General features: G+C 43.4%; 1 protein-coding gene across 8 annotated transcripts in view; it reads right to left on the reverse strand.

Annotated features, from left to right (window-relative positions):
* The window catches only part of LOC138760804 (son of sevenless homolog 1), a 255322-nt gene that overhangs the window by 103365 nt on the left and 136316 nt on the right, over positions 1-15641 (reverse strand). For all 8 annotated transcript variants that reach the window (XM_069931924.1, XM_069931923.1, XM_069931918.1 and 5 more), the window contains 2 exons: positions 4516-4716; positions 1457-1600 (listed from right to left, as the gene is read on the reverse strand). In XM_069931924.1, coding sequence (XP_069788025.1) covers positions 1457-1600; positions 4516-4716 — 345 coding nt within the window. The remainder of the gene's footprint in view (positions 1-1456; positions 1601-4515; positions 4717-15641) is intronic.

Genomic DNA, 15641 nt, shown 5'->3' on the forward strand with positions numbered 1-15641 from the left:
AAATCTGGCTTTCCGAAATCCGGAAAAATCCGAAATTCGGGACACACTGTCCCCCAAGGGTTCTGGATAAAGGATTGTGTACCTGTATAATTTTTTCTGATTCAATTTGCTAAATCTAATATACTCAAAACTGATAAAAAATAGTCTTAAATCACTGAAAAGGAAAATAATCAACTAGAACATGATACAATTTACGTCAAAATATTTTCCTACTTTCACCAAAACAAACTGAGGCCTTTGAAAACTTGAAGAACAATCAGAAAAGTTCAATAGTAATGCAGAAGCTCTTTAAGGACAAATGATCTTTAACAAGTGTTCACATTTACACTTGTGTTTAGTCCACTTCTTCGTTCTATTTCTCCTCAATTTGGTTTTAGATACTTCTGAGATGAGGTTCTTATTTAATTTTAGTTTCTTACATAAAAATTAAATTCAACATGACCATATTTCCAACCAGAAAGCTTTCTCTCCCACTTTATGCTAAATGTATTTTAGAAGAAAAATCATATTTCTTGCTTGAAAAAAAAACCCCAAAATTTCTTCATGAAGAAAATGTAACTATTAGTATGAGAAATGTGGATCATTGCCACATTAAAGTACCCTGCTTTACGAAACTAGAGCGTTCCTACATAACCTTTCGTAAACCAAAATGGCATATAGCAAAAGAAGCGACTACCATTGATTTCTATGGGAGAAATTTTTGAGTATTCCAGACCCAAAGAAACCCCCACCAAATCATGCCAAATAACACATAAAACCTAAAATAACACTAATAAATAGTAAAAGCAGGAATTATATGATGAATGCACAGGCTATATAAAGTAAAAATAATGTATGTACAGTGTAGTTTTCACTTACCAGAATTGGGAAAACACTGAGTTTTGACAACCCCACCAGCTGCCCTGTGACCACTTTGCCGACCACGCGCTAACATCCCTGCCAGCCAGTGGATGACCGCCCGGCCAGCCGCATGCTGATCGCCTTGCCAGCCGCGCGCTGACAGCAGTGCACTGACAGCCCTGACAGCCGCGCACTGACAGCCCTGCCAGCCGCGCACTGAGAGCCCTGCCAGCCGCGCACTGACAGCCCTGCCAGCCGCGCACTGACAGCCCTGCCAGCCGCGCACTGACAGCCCTGCCAGCCGCGCACTGACAGCCCTGCCAGCCGCGCACTGACAGCCCTGCCAGCCGCGCACTGACAGCCCTGCCAGCCGCGCACTGACAGCCCTGCCAGCCGCGCACTGACAGCCCTGCCAGCCGCGCACTGACAGCCCCGCCAGCCGCGCACTGACAGCCCCGCCAGCAACCCTATGATAGCTCCAATGGCCGCTTTTCTGTAAAAGCGTAAATCCTTTCATAAAAGTGAACACAGGTTTCTTCATAAAAGCAAATTTGCGTAAAGAAAGTATTCGTAAAGAGAGGCATACCTGTAATTCAAAAATAAGCAAAATGCTTACCTCAGCTAGGTCTTCAAAGCAGCTTCCCACTAAGGGATGGGGACTACCTTCATCAGTCATTTCAACGGTATCTTCAATTAAGCCCAATAACTTTACTGTCAACTCATGGATATCCACAATACGGCTAAATATGGTTTCTACATCCTATAAAAAGATAATGATAAAACCTTAAGATGCAGATAAGAAATTGCAAAATAACAACACAAGTTTTGAGTTTATTCGCAAATGTTTACATCCAATGGCCAATTGCATCAGAGTGTGCAAGGCAATGAAGATTTATGAGGCAGTTAAACAGAGTAGCTATTAAGAATCTTTTTCCCATGTTGGGAGAATTTAAGTAGGTGGGCAGTCAAAATTAAATAATTTGATTTAGTTTTTTCCCCCACAGATTGTGACTGGGGAGATGATGAAAACAGATACTCTCACAACTTTTAAGAAACTTCTGCACAAGCACAGAAACCTATGCATTCAATGTGGGAAATGCAAATAATAGATGCATGCAATGGTTAGCATGGACACAATGCACAGACACAAATCATGTAAGACACAAATATACTGGAGAAAATCAGCAGGTCACATAGTATCCATAAGAAGTATATGGTAACCAAAGTTACGGGCCTGGATCCTTTATCAGGAATAGATGAAAAAAACAGGCAAATGCCTGAATATAAAGGTGGGTGGGGGGGGGAGGAGGAGGAGAGGAGAGGAGGGAGGAAGGGGAGGACAAGTAAGAAGTAATATGGCTAAAGGAGCGAGGAAGGAAAAAGGCTGTGATGGGGGTAGCTCTCTGATCTGAGAAGGGAAGAAGTTGGGAGCAAAGGCAGGTATAGAGAAAGAAAGGGATAGCAAGGAGAGGGTTAATGTAAACTGGAAAAGTCAATGTTAATCCTGTCTGGTTGAAGGGTGCTGAGACAGAATTGCTATTCCTCCAATTTGCAGGTGGCCTCAGGGAAAGACGTGTCAATGTGGCAATGGTGTGTAGAATTAAAATGGCTAGCCACTGGGTGGTCCTTGCTGTTGCAGTGGACAAAGCTTAGGTGCTCAACTAAATTATCTCCCAATTGGTGTCCAAATTCCCAACACAGAGGAGGCCACATTGGGAGCATCGGATGCAGTACATGACACCTACATATTCACAAGTGTTTATTTACATCTTATATTTCAATGGAATATTAAAGTGGCTTTAAAGTTAGCAACTCTGATTTATTGATTATTTCCAATATTTTCAAAATCTGGAGATTTTGTGAATCCCCCCCCCCCAACTGGGATAATACCACTCAACTGCCAAAGAAATAAGCTACAGAAGCAGAAAATATTGAACAGATTAAATGTGAGAAACAAATATCTAACAGTGCTATAGATGGATCAATGCCTAAGTGCATAAATAATTTTTATTAAAATAGGAAGAATAAAAGGGAAACTAAACTCTACTAGTTGAAAGAAATCTCTTCTAAACAAGGAAGATAACTGCTTTAGCACTGCTTAATCATCACAGCCCAAAAACATTGTTACTGAAATTCTCTAATGTTGGCCAGATTCAGTGGAGGATTATTGGGCCAGTTCTCTGAAAATTGCGCACTGAGGGTTGTTCCAATGTTATGATGCGTGGGTCCCATGGACACTGAAACTACCCGCATGCACAGGACGGCTTGCATGGCAACAGCATACTTGGCAAATCCTTTCTATTATTTTTGTTCCAAAGTCCCATGAATTGGTCCCTGTTTCTTTGCTGGGTTTAACATTGGCTTGGATGCAGAGAAATGCAACGCACAGTTATACTTGGTCTTGGTGGGGGATCTTTCAGCATCTTCATTGTGGATGAGGGTGAAATGTGGGCTGGCCCTTATCATTGGGCATGGAAGACTGAAAGTAGGCTCCTTTAACCATGAAACTCAGTGAAATTCCAGTTTGGTAATACATAGTCTTTCTCGCTGCAATATTCATGTTCATTCTTTATCGGCTTGGTCTTTGAATCATTGGGTAAATCTGATTAATTGATGAACAGGAAACAGCTCAGTAGATCACGTCAGAGTCTCACTGCCAACATAGCAGGGGTGCCAAGCGATGCCATTTACGAATCTGACAACACTTAGTGCCTGGTCTGGAGTTGAGGTGAGGAAGGTCGCCTCTTATAAAACGAGTGTCAGGATCAGCTGGCAAGTTCCAGACTTGGGGTGGTCTTATGAAGTGTGTATAATTCAAAATGTACATTTTAAGTGGAAATTCTGTGGTCAACTTATATAGCATTGTCTTATACGCCAGCATATATGGTAAGTACCTTGAATTGAAATAATTTTGTATTCAAGTTTTAGGAAACCCTATCTTAGACACTCTAGGTAAAAACAATTTTCAAACTTGAAAAAACATTCTCACTTTTGGAAATGTACCACCATCTAGTGCTAAATAGCAGAAATGCAGTTATTAGTATTCCAAAGTAACAAAAATGTACCTCTTTCATTAAGAAGATTTAAAACTTCCAAAATTTAGACATCTAATCTAATCTACATCTTAAAATGAGACTTTTAAATGCTATCATAAAAAAACTCTTTTAATTATTTATTTTTTCATGTCTATGGAAGAACAAACTTTGAACAATTCAAGAACTTTCATTTGGAAATTTAACTGAAGTTGGCAGTATAGTGGTGGTCTTGTGTATACACACATATAACCACAAAATGGATGGTCAAGCAGCTGCTCTGTAAAGAGAAATAGCATTAATGTTTCAGATCCAAGGCCTTTTCTCACTTTCCCAGTGCTGACAAAAATATTTTGGACCGGAAACATTAATTTTGTTTTTCTGTATACAGATGCTGCGTGATCTGCTGAATTTTCCAGTATTTTGTTTTTACTTCATCAGATTTCCAAAATCTGCAACATTTTAAAATATCTATTACTTGTGTAAATACATTCTGGCAATGAGATAAGAACTTAAAAATGATGCTGTAACTATTGGTATGCTTTGAGCACATAAAAAGGACTAGAAAAAGCAAGATTTAAATTGGCAACAAACATGACAATCTGAATATATTAACAATATGTTCATAATATTTACAACATACATTTGATGAAAACAGCTTTGCATCTGATACAAAGGGCTCCCTGAAGACTTTGATGATGAGATTCAATTCTCTTAGATATTGCCGAATCTCAGACATGTACATCTTCACTAAATCATAGTATGCTTGTTCACCAGTATTAATGGGTTCTTCTTCTATCACAGCTAGATCTTCCTCATCTTGATGGAACATGTCCATTAGTACCTGGAAAACAATTTTTATTACTTCACTTGTGTACTCTGAAATTAAGAAATTTGATAGCTAACATGGAATTGTTGCTTTCAGTTCTCAAATATGTGGCATCATCTGCATGTTCTGATGGCACATACTGGAAGAATTTGTAGAGAAAAAATACTTTTCTTTGAGGATGATTTTTTTTGCAGTAACATCTTGCATGTTAAAAGATTTTCAACTTTGAAACCCATACACTCTTTACTTATAAGTAAAAGATTATCATACAATTCCATCTTAGACATTAGAAAATAAATAATTTTCCAAGTGAATATTAATCTTCATTCAAACACATCGTCCATAGTGGCCTCCATAATGTTGGACATAAAGACATTTTTTTTCCCTTTATTTGTCCCTGGGCTCCACAGTTTTAAATTTGTAATCAAACAATTCATATGTATGGAATTAAAGAGCACATTCCACATTTTATTAAAGATCATTTCTGTACATTTTGGTTTGATCATGCACAAATTACAGCATTTTTTATGCAGTCCTCTCATTTCAGAGCACCATAATATTTGGGACATAGCAATGGTATGTATATGCTTAGTACCTTGTTGTATATCCCTTGCATGCAATGACTGCTTGAAGTCTGTGATTCATAGATATCACCAGGTGCTGAGTATATTCTCTGGTGATTCTCTGTCAGGCCTCTACTGCAGCCACCTTCAGCTCCTGCTTGTTTTGGGGGCTTGTCTCCTTAAATTTTCTCTTCAGCATCTTGAAGGCATGCTCATTTGGACTTAGACAGGTTAACTGACTTGGCCATTCAAAAATTTTCAATTTTTTAGCTTTGAACAACTACTTTCTTCCTTTAGCAGTATGTTTGGGATCATTGTCTTGCTGTAGGATGTAGCACTGCCCAATGTGTTTGGCAGCATCTGCTCTAACTTGAACAGGTAAGGTGTTTCCATACACCTCAGAATTAATTTTGCTATTGCCATCAGCAGTTACATCATCAATGAAGATAAGTGTGCCATACATGCCCAGGCCACAAGAAACCCACCATCATGTTTCACAGATGAGGTGGTATGCTTTGGATCTTGGGCAGTTCCTTTACTTCTCGACACTTTGCTCTTGCCATCACTCTGATATGTTTTTTTTTAAATTTTATTTATCATTTATATCAATACAGACAAAAAAACAATGAATACAATATTAATCATTTGATCATGCATAGTGATACAAAAAGAGAACTTTTAAATCTTCTCCCCAACCCCCCTCCCTCCCAAAAGTAAGAAAGAAAAGAAAGAACCTACTACTACATATACAATAGCAAATTATCATATATATATGTTAATCAATTATTATTAATTTCTAATTGAGAGGGGTGGATAAGATGGAAGACGTGGACAGAAACTTATTCATAAAATCCATATATGGCTTCCAAATACTATAAAAATTTTCAACTCAATTTCTTAAACTACGTGTAATTTTTTCCAAAGGTATACTATTTTGCTTTTCAGTGTGCCACCTACTTAATACTTGATTATCAACTTTCCATGTTATCGCTCTACATTTCTTTGCAACCACTATTGCTATATTTAAAAATTTTTCTTTGCATTTATCCAATTTCAATTATATATCCTTTTCATATATATCTCCAAGTAAAAAAAATTCTTGGATCCTTTTGTATCTATAGTTTCATAATTTGTCCTAATAATACTCAAATCATTCCAAAACCTTTCCAGTTTTTCACAAGATCACATTGAATGTAAAAAAAAGTCCCTATTACTTTTGTACATCAAAAACACTTAAAATAATTAGGGTTAAGTCCATTTAATTTATATGGAGTTGTAGCAGCGGCTACACTGCTAACTGAAGGATCGCACAACCAGCCGGGTTGAGTTCAGGGATTTATTGCAGGCTGTCTGGCTGGTCTTATACTCCCAGCCCGGATCTGGTTGAGAACCGTGCTGGGGGCCCCAACATCACTGGGGCATCACATGGGTCCCCAAGCACAGGCTTCTGAGCCCAGTGCCAAGGTCGGGAGGAAACCCCTGACGGAGCCATTTTGGCCAGCTGTCCCACCGCGTGTGTGACAAGCGGGGCCAGTTCGCCTGCCTAATGGCGTACCGCCACAGAGCCCCCCCCAGAATTGACACCAATGTCCTTTTTTGCTGGGCAGCCTCGCTTCTTGGGTTGGGCCACAACTACTGGTTCAGTGGGGTTGAGGTGGGCAGGCTTTAACCTGTCCACCGTAAACAGTTCCCTCTTACCACTGATGTCCAGTGTGAAAGTGGATCCTGAACGCTAGATGACTTTGTACAGCCCTTCATAAGGTCTTTGTAGAAGTGCTGTGGACGGGCCCCGCCTGATAAAAACGTACTCTGCGGAGTACAGCTCGCTGAGGACGCAAGAGGCCCACATGCCGTGTCTGGGCGGCAGTGGGGGTGTGAAGGAGTCCAACTGGGCCCAGAGGCAGGGAAGTAGACCGTGCAGTGACTGCTGAGGGTTGTGAGGTGCGTTGACGAACTCACCGGGTAGGGCTAGCGGTGCACCGTAGACCAGCTCAGCTGATGGCGCCTGTAGGTCTTCTTTGGGTGTCGAGCAGATGCCCAGGAGCACCCAAGGCAGCTCATCCACCCAGTCGGGGCCGGTGAGGTGGGCCATAAGTGCCGACTTAAGGTGGCGGTGCAATCGCTCAACTAGCCCATTGGCCTGTGGGTGATAGCCCGTAGTGTGATGTAGAACGATCCCCAGCCTGTTGGCGAGCTGTGCCCAAAGCGCAGTCGTGAACTAGGTGCCCCGATCACTGGTGAAATGGTTCTGGATGCCAAACCAGGCAACCAAACCGTTCAACAGCGCTCGGGAGCAGGAGGCAGATGTAGAGGCATCTGGCATCAGGATCGCCTCAGGCCAATGAGTGGTGCGGTCTACCACTGTGAAACGGTAACGGTTACCTTGGGAAACAGGTAAGGGTCCGACGATGTCCACATGTATGTGGCTGAACCGTTCCCAGACATGTTCAAAATCTTGTACGGGTGCTCTGGTGTGCCTGTGTACCTTGGAAAGCTGGCAATGGGTGCAGGTTCTGGCCCAGTCCGCAATCTGCTTCCGAAGCCTGTGCCAGACGAAACATTCTTCCACCATATGGACCATGGACCTGATGGAAGGGTGGGAAAGGTCATGGATATGGTGGAAGACTTGCCTGCGCCACTGCTGGGGAACCACTGGTCATGGGGAGCCCATGGAGACATCGCACAGGATGGTGTCCTCACTGTGAGGAGTTGGGAGATCCTGTAACCGCAAGCCCGTGATGGCAATCCTGAAGGCCCTCGTCTCCTCGTCGGACTTCTGGTCCCGGGCGAGCTGGCCGGTCGAGCTGGGTGTCAGCGCGCAAATGGCTGGTTGTGAGAGTGCGTCGGCGACCACGTTGGCTTTCCCCACCTTGTGCCGAATGTCGGTGGTGAACTCCGACACGAAGGAGAAGTGACGCTGTTGGCGAGCCGACCAGGAATCTCTTGCCATAGTGAGCGCCTGAGTGAGGGGTTTGTGGTTGGTAAAAATGGTGAAAGCCCTCCAAGAAATAGCAGAAATGACGAACGGCATGCGTAGAAACTCGAACAAGCCGAAGTGGGTGATGATGGCCGTTTTGGGTATGTCCTCGGGGTGCACGGGGATTTGGTGATACCTGTGCACCAGGTCAACCTTGGAGAATACCCTTGCGCCATGCAGGTTGGACGTTAAGTCCTGGATGTGAAGGATCAGGAAATGGTCAGGTACTGTCGCGTTGTTAAGCTGTCGATAATCTCCGCAGAGACGCCAGCCACCGGAGGCTTTCGGGACCAGGTGGAGTGGTGAGGCCCAAGGACTGTCAGAGCATCAAATGATCCCCAGTTTCTGCAGATGCGAGAACTCTTCCTTCGCTATCTGGAGCTTATCCAGCGGAGCTGGCGTGCCTTGGCGTGGACCAGTGGGCCTTGATTGGGGATGTAATAAAACACCCCGTGGCGTGGTGACGCAGTTAAGAACTGCGGCTTGAGGAGGGAATGGGAACTCATCCAGGATACACTGAAACTCGTCCTTGGGTGAGCTGACCATGGTCATCTGTGGCTGCTCTGTGCGGGAGGCGTTGAGGCGAATGGACTGGAAGGTACGGGCATCTACCAGTCGCCTACTCGAATGTTGACCAGGAGTCAGTGGGTGAGGAGGAAATTGACATCCAGGATGGCGGTTGGAAGAGACAAAATGGCGAACCTCCATGAAAACTTCCGCTGGCCGATCTGGAAGTGGACGGTCTTGTCTCCATAAGTTCAGATCTCCGTTGAATTGGTTGCACGGAGGGGAGGACCTCGAGGCCGGTTCTGGGACTCAATGGCTGTGGCCGGGATGACACTGATCTGGGCCCCAATGTCGACAAGGAAGCATCGGCCGTTGACTGGATCCCACAGGTAGAGAGGCTGTGTTCTTGGCCAGCCACCACAGCCATTAATAATGGCCGGCCTGCTCGTTTCCCTGGAACGAGCAAGGTTGACGACACTTACGAGCCTTGGCTCCCCTGTGCCGGTGGAAGAAGTAGAGGCCTGAATGGATGACTTGCTTCTGGCTATGCTCTTTGAGGCCCCTGCAGGGGCCGAGTGTTCCACCGCAGCACTAGAGGAAGGCTTGGCGTGGTAATGCCCGTGACTTGTAACCTGCTGGACTGCTGAGCCCTCTGGAAATTGTTCAAGCTATAGCTCCTGAGCCTTTTGAGTGACATTCCTAGGGTCGACGAAGCTCTCTTGGGACAGTAACAGCCGGATGTCTTCAGGCAGATGGTCGAGGAAGAAGCGTTCGAAGAGTGGGCAGTTGGTGTGATCGCTCATGAGTGCGAGCATTTCATCCATCAACTCGAATGGAGTTCTGTTCCGCCAAGGTGCAGCATCCAAGCGGCACACTGGCATCTGGAGAGGCCAAGGGAGCCGGTAAACACCTGCTTGATGGTCCCATACTTATCTTTCGAGGGTAGGTGCTGAATGAGGTGCAGCACTCGTTTGGCGGTGGCCTGGTCCAGGGCGGCGACCAAATGGTAAAACTTGGTCAAATCCGTTGAAATCTGGCAGAGGTGAAACTGAGCCTCTGCGTGGCTGAACCAGGTCTCCGGCTCCTGAACCCAGAAATCAGGAAGCTTGATGGCTATAGTGTTGATCAAAGGGTCATTCAGGTTGGGTTCAAAGATGTTTGAACCTGTCGGGGTCACCAATTGTAGCTGTGGCTACACTGCTAACTGAAGGATCGCACAACCAGACAGGTTGAGTTCAGTGAGCAAAACTGATTTATTGCAGGCTGCCTGGCTGGTCTTATACTCCCAGCCTGGACCTGGCTGGTCTTATACTCCCAGCCTGGACCTGGCTGGTCTTATACTCCCAGCTTGGACCTGGCTGAAAAATGCATTGGGGCGGGGGGGGGGGGGGGGGGGGTCCCCCGACTTCACAGGGGCATCACGAGAGTCCCCAAACACGGGCTTCTGAGCCCGGTGCCGAGGTCGGGAGGAAACCCCCGACAGCGCCAATTTGGCCGGCTGTTCCGCTGCGTGCGTGACAAGTGGGGCCGGTTCACCTGCCTAATGGCATACTGCCACAGAGTATAATATAAATGATGGAGAAAATTATATTTCACCATTTGGTATTTAGCATCAACTTTATTCCTAACACTTTCTTGACACAATTTTGACCACATTTCCTATTTAAATCTTTCTCCCATCGCATTTTTGATTTATACAAATCTTTTTTCTTTGTGATTTCTTGTAATTCCACCAGCGTTGTCTCCGCTCCATCCTCAACATCCATTGGAGCGCTTTCATCCCTAGCGTCGAGGTGCTCGAGATGGCAGAGGTCGACAGCATCGAGTCCACGCTGCTGAAGATCCAGCTGCGCTGGATGGGTCACGTCTCCAGAATGGAGGACCATCGCCTTCCCAAGATCGTGTTATATGGCGAGCTCTCCACTGGCCACCGTGACAGAGGTGCACCAAAGAAAAGGTACAAGGACTGCCTAAAGAAATCTCTTGGTGCCTGCCACATTGACCACCGCCAGTGGGCTGATAACGCCTCAAACCGTGCATCTTGGCGCCTCACAGTTTGGCGGGCAGCAACCTCCTTTGAAGAAGACCGCAGAGCCCACCTCACTGACAAAAGGCAAAGGAGGAAAAACCCAACACCCAACCCCAACCAACCAATTTTCCCCTGCAACCGCTGCAACCGTGTCTGCCTGTCCCGCATCGGACTTGTCAGCCACAAACGAGCCTGCAGCTGACGTGGACTTTTTACCCCCTCCATAAATCTTCGTCCGCGAAGCCAAGCCAAAGAAGAAGATATACATGTTAGTAATAAATTTCTTGACCATAAATATATCTGTTATTATAAATTGACTTTGTTTTAGAAGTCTCAAATCTGTTCCCAATTTCTTTTTCAAATATTATTTTAATTGATTATATGCAAAAATTGTATTATTATGTATATTGTATATCTGTTAATTGGTCAAAAGTTTTTAAAAATCCTAAAAAACAATCTTTCATCCTCTGTATACCTTTACTATACCAATTATCAAATAAAGAATTATTCAAGTAAAAGGAAGAAGTTGGTTTTGTTTTAACAGCATTTTTGGCTAACTGATCATTTTTAATTCCTCTCTCTATATGAATTCCATTCTATTTTTTGACATTTTTTTATTTGTAATTGTTTTTGCTTTTGGCTGATCATATAATGCCTTTATCCAATTTAAAGAAGTATTTGGAATCCCAAAAGCATTAAGTGTTTTAAATAAAAAGTCTCATTCCAATCTATCAAATGCTTTCTCTGCATCTAATGCTACCACTACTGCTGGGATCTTTCTATTTTGTGCTATATTTATCAAACTTAAAAAATTAACAATATTATCTGCTGCTCTTCTATTCCTAATAAAAACCAGTTTGATCCATATTTATTAATTTTGGCAAAAATTCAGCTAACCTGTTAGCTAGTAATTTTGATATAATTTTGTAATCTGTATTCAATAATGTGAGGTTTTTCAGTTGGTTGTTTTTCCAGACTCTTTTGTGTAGTCTTCCAAAGGCGCTATTTGCCTTGGCGAGTGTTGTCTATCTCGTTGTCAATCCTTGCACCTGATGAAATGGTGCAGCCGAGATAGGTAAACTGGTTGACCGTTTTGAGTTTTGTGTGCCCGATGGAGATGTGGGGGGGCTGGTAGTCATGGTGGGGAGCTGGCTGATGGAGGACCTCAGTTTTCTTCAGGCTGACTTCCAGGCCAAACATTTTGGCAGTTTCCGCAAAGCAGGACGTCAAGCGCTGAAGAGCTGGCTCTGAATGGGCAACTAAAGCGGCATCGTCTGCAAAGAGTAGTTCACGGACAAGTTTCTCTTGTGTCTTGGTGTGAGTTTGCAGGCGCCTCAGATTGAAGAGACTGCCATCCGTGCGGTACCGGATATAAACAGCGTCTTCATTGTTGGGGTCTTTCATGGCTTGGTTCAGCATCATGCTGAAGAACCAACTGAAAAACCTCATAAAGATAAGCGTATACAGAGCCGTTGTCATACCCACACTCCTGTTCGGCTCCGAATCATGGGTCCTCTACCGGCATCACCTACGGCTCCTAGAACGCTTCCTCCAGCGTTGTCTCCGCTCCATCCTCAACATCCATTGGAGCGCTTTCATCCCTAACGTCGAAGTACTCGAGATGGCAGAGGTCGACAGCATCGAGTCCACGCTGCTGAAGATCCAGCTGCGCTGGATGGGTCACGTCTCCAGAATGGAGGGCCATCGCCTTCCCAAGATCGTGTTATATGGCGAGCTCTCCACTGGCCACCGTGACAGAGGTGCACCAAAGAAAAGGTACAAGGACTGCCTAAAGAAATCTCTTGGTGCCTGCCACATTGACCACCGCCAGAGGGCTGATAACGCCTCAAACCGTCCATCTTGGCGCCTCACAGTTTGGCGGGCAGCAACCTCCTTTGAAGAAGACCGCAGAGCCCACCTCACTGATGAAAGGCAAAGGAGGAAAAACCCAACACCCAACCCCAACCAACCAATTTTCCCCTGCAGCCGCTGCAACCGTGTCTGCCTGTCCCGCATCGGACTTGTCAGCCACAAACGAGCCTGCAGCTGACGTGGACTTTTACCCCCTCCATAAATCTTCGTCCGCGAAGCCAAGCCAAAGAAGAAGAAGATTCAATAATGATATAGGTCTATATAATGAAAGTTGTAAACAATCTTTCCCTTTCTTACTGTTATTAATGCTGTTTTAAATGATTCTGGTAAATCATGTACCTTTATCATTTGGTCTAATACCTCCATTAATAACTCCTTAAACTCTTTATAAAATTCTGGTGGAAAGTCATTTTCACCCGGTGCCTTATTACACTGTAGAGACATTAGGGTCTCATAAACTTCTATTTCAGAAAAATTTTCAGACAACCTTAACTTTTCATCTTCCTTTAGCACAAGCAGTTTAACTTGTCTCAAATAATCTTTTATTTAATTATTATCTTTCATAGATTCTGAATGATAAAATTTAGCATAAAATTCCTTAAAATTATCATTTATTTCCTGTTTTTTTTAAATAAGTAATCTGACCTGTAGGCTTCTTAGTTGCAGTTATTGTTCTAGAAATTTGTTCTGTTTTTAATTGCCATGCTAAAACTTTATGAGCCCTTTCACCCAACTCATTTTTGCCTCAATTTCATTATATCCCTCTTCACTCAATAAGTCTGTATTGAATTAAATTTTAATTTAGGGTCTAAAGCAAAATTAAAATCTTCCCCTAATATAACTTTACCCTTAGCATTAGATAAATGCATAAAAACATTTGCATAAATTTACCATCATCTACATTTGGTGCATATACATTCATTAGGGTCCATTGTTCCGAATAGATCTGACAATTTACCATAACATATCTTCCAGCTACATCTAAACTAGTATCCAGTATTTTAATGGGTAGTTTTTTATTTATCAATATTGCTGTACCTCTAGCCTTTGATGATGCTACTACAGTCCCTACCTAGTCTCTTTTTAATTTTTCATGTTCCTTTTCTGTCAAATGAGTTTCTTGTAAAAAAAAAGCTATGTCCGCTTTAATTTTTTTCATATATACTAATAATTTTTTCCACTTTATTTGATTTTGTATCCTGCTAATAATTAAAACTAGTCTTCCACATAATTTACTAACCATCCATCTTTCCACTTCCACACCTGCTCATTATATAACCATATAACCACTTACAGCACAGAACAGGCCAGTTCGGCCCTACTAGTCCATGCCGTAACAAATCCCCACCCTCCTAGTCCCACTGACCAGCACCCGGTCCATACCCCTCTAGTCCTCTCCTCTCCATGTAACTATCCAGTCTTTTCTTAAATTTAACCAATGATCCCGCCTCAACCACGTCTGCCGGAAGCTCAATCTTAAACCATGCCCTCTAGTTTGAATCTCCCCCACTCTTAATTGAAAAAGCCTATCCACACATACTCTGTCTGTCCCTTTTAAAATCTTAAACACCTCTATCAAGTCCCCCCTCAATCTTCTACGCTCCAAAGAAAAAAGCCCCAGTCTGTACAACCTTTCCCTGAAACTCAAACCTTGAAACCCTGTCAACATTTTCGTGAACCTTCTCTGCACTCTCTCTATTTTGTTTATATCTTTCCTATAATTTGGTGACCAAAACTGTACACAGTGCTCCAAATTTGGCCTCACCAATGCCTTGTACAATTTCATCATAACCTCCCTACTCTTGAATTCAATACTCCGATTTATGAAGGCCAACATTCCAAATGCCTTCTTCACCACACCATCTACCTGAGTATCAGCCTTGAGGGTACTATTTACCATCACTCCTAAATCCCTTTGTTGCTCTGCACCTCTCAATAGCCTACCATTTAATGCATATGGCCTATTTAGATTTGCCTTTCCAAAATGTAACACCTCACACTTATCTGTATTAAATTCCATCAGCCATTTCTCAGCCCACACCTCCAGCCTTCCTAAATCACCTTTTAATCTACGGTAATCTTCCTCACTGTCCACAACACCACCAATCTTTGTATCATCCGCAAACTTGCTTATCCGATTCTCCACCCCTACTTCCAGATCGTTAATATATATAACAAACAATAGTGGACCCAGGACCGATCCCTGAGGAACTCCACTAGTCACTGGCCTCTAATTGGACAAACAATTTTCTACCACTACTCTCTGACACCTCCCATCCAACCATTGCTGAATCCATTTCACTACCTCCTTATTTATACCTAATGCCTCCACCTCTTTTCCTAACCTCCTGTGGGGAACTTTGTCAAAAGCTTTACTAAAGTCTAAATAGACAACATCCACAGCTTTTCCTTCATCAATCTTTTTTGTAACCCCCTCGAAGAACTCAATCAGGTTTGTCAAGCATGATCTACTACCCCTGACAAAACCATGCTGATTACTCCCTATCAATCCCTGTACCTCCAAATATTTGTAAATACCATCCCTCAGAACACTTTCCATCAACTTGCCCACCACAGACGTCAGACTCATGGGCCTATAATTCCCAGGTTTACATTTGGACCCTTCCTTAAACAGCGGAACCATATGCGCCACCCTCCAATCCTTTGGCACTACCCCTGTGGCCAGTGACATCCTAAATATCACTGTTAATGGCCCCACTATCTGTCCACTATCCTCCCTGAGTGTCCTTGGGAATATTTTGTCCAGTCCCGGAGATTTATCCACCTTTATCTTTTTCAACACAGGCATCACTACCTCCTCAGTTATCCTTATATGTTTCATGACCTCCCCACTATTTTTCTTTACTTCAACTGGTTCAATATTTTTTTCCCTAGTGAATACCGAGGCAAAGAAATCATTCAAAATTTCCCCCATTTCCTCTGACTTCTCACTTAGCCTACCCTCGCTATCTACAAGGGGTCCAATTTTATC

This window comes from Narcine bancroftii, chromosome 4 (assembly GCF_036971445.1).
Source record: "Narcine bancroftii isolate sNarBan1 chromosome 4, sNarBan1.hap1, whole genome shotgun sequence".
Taxonomy (NCBI): domain Eukaryota; kingdom Metazoa; phylum Chordata; class Chondrichthyes; order Torpediniformes; family Narcinidae; genus Narcine; species Narcine bancroftii.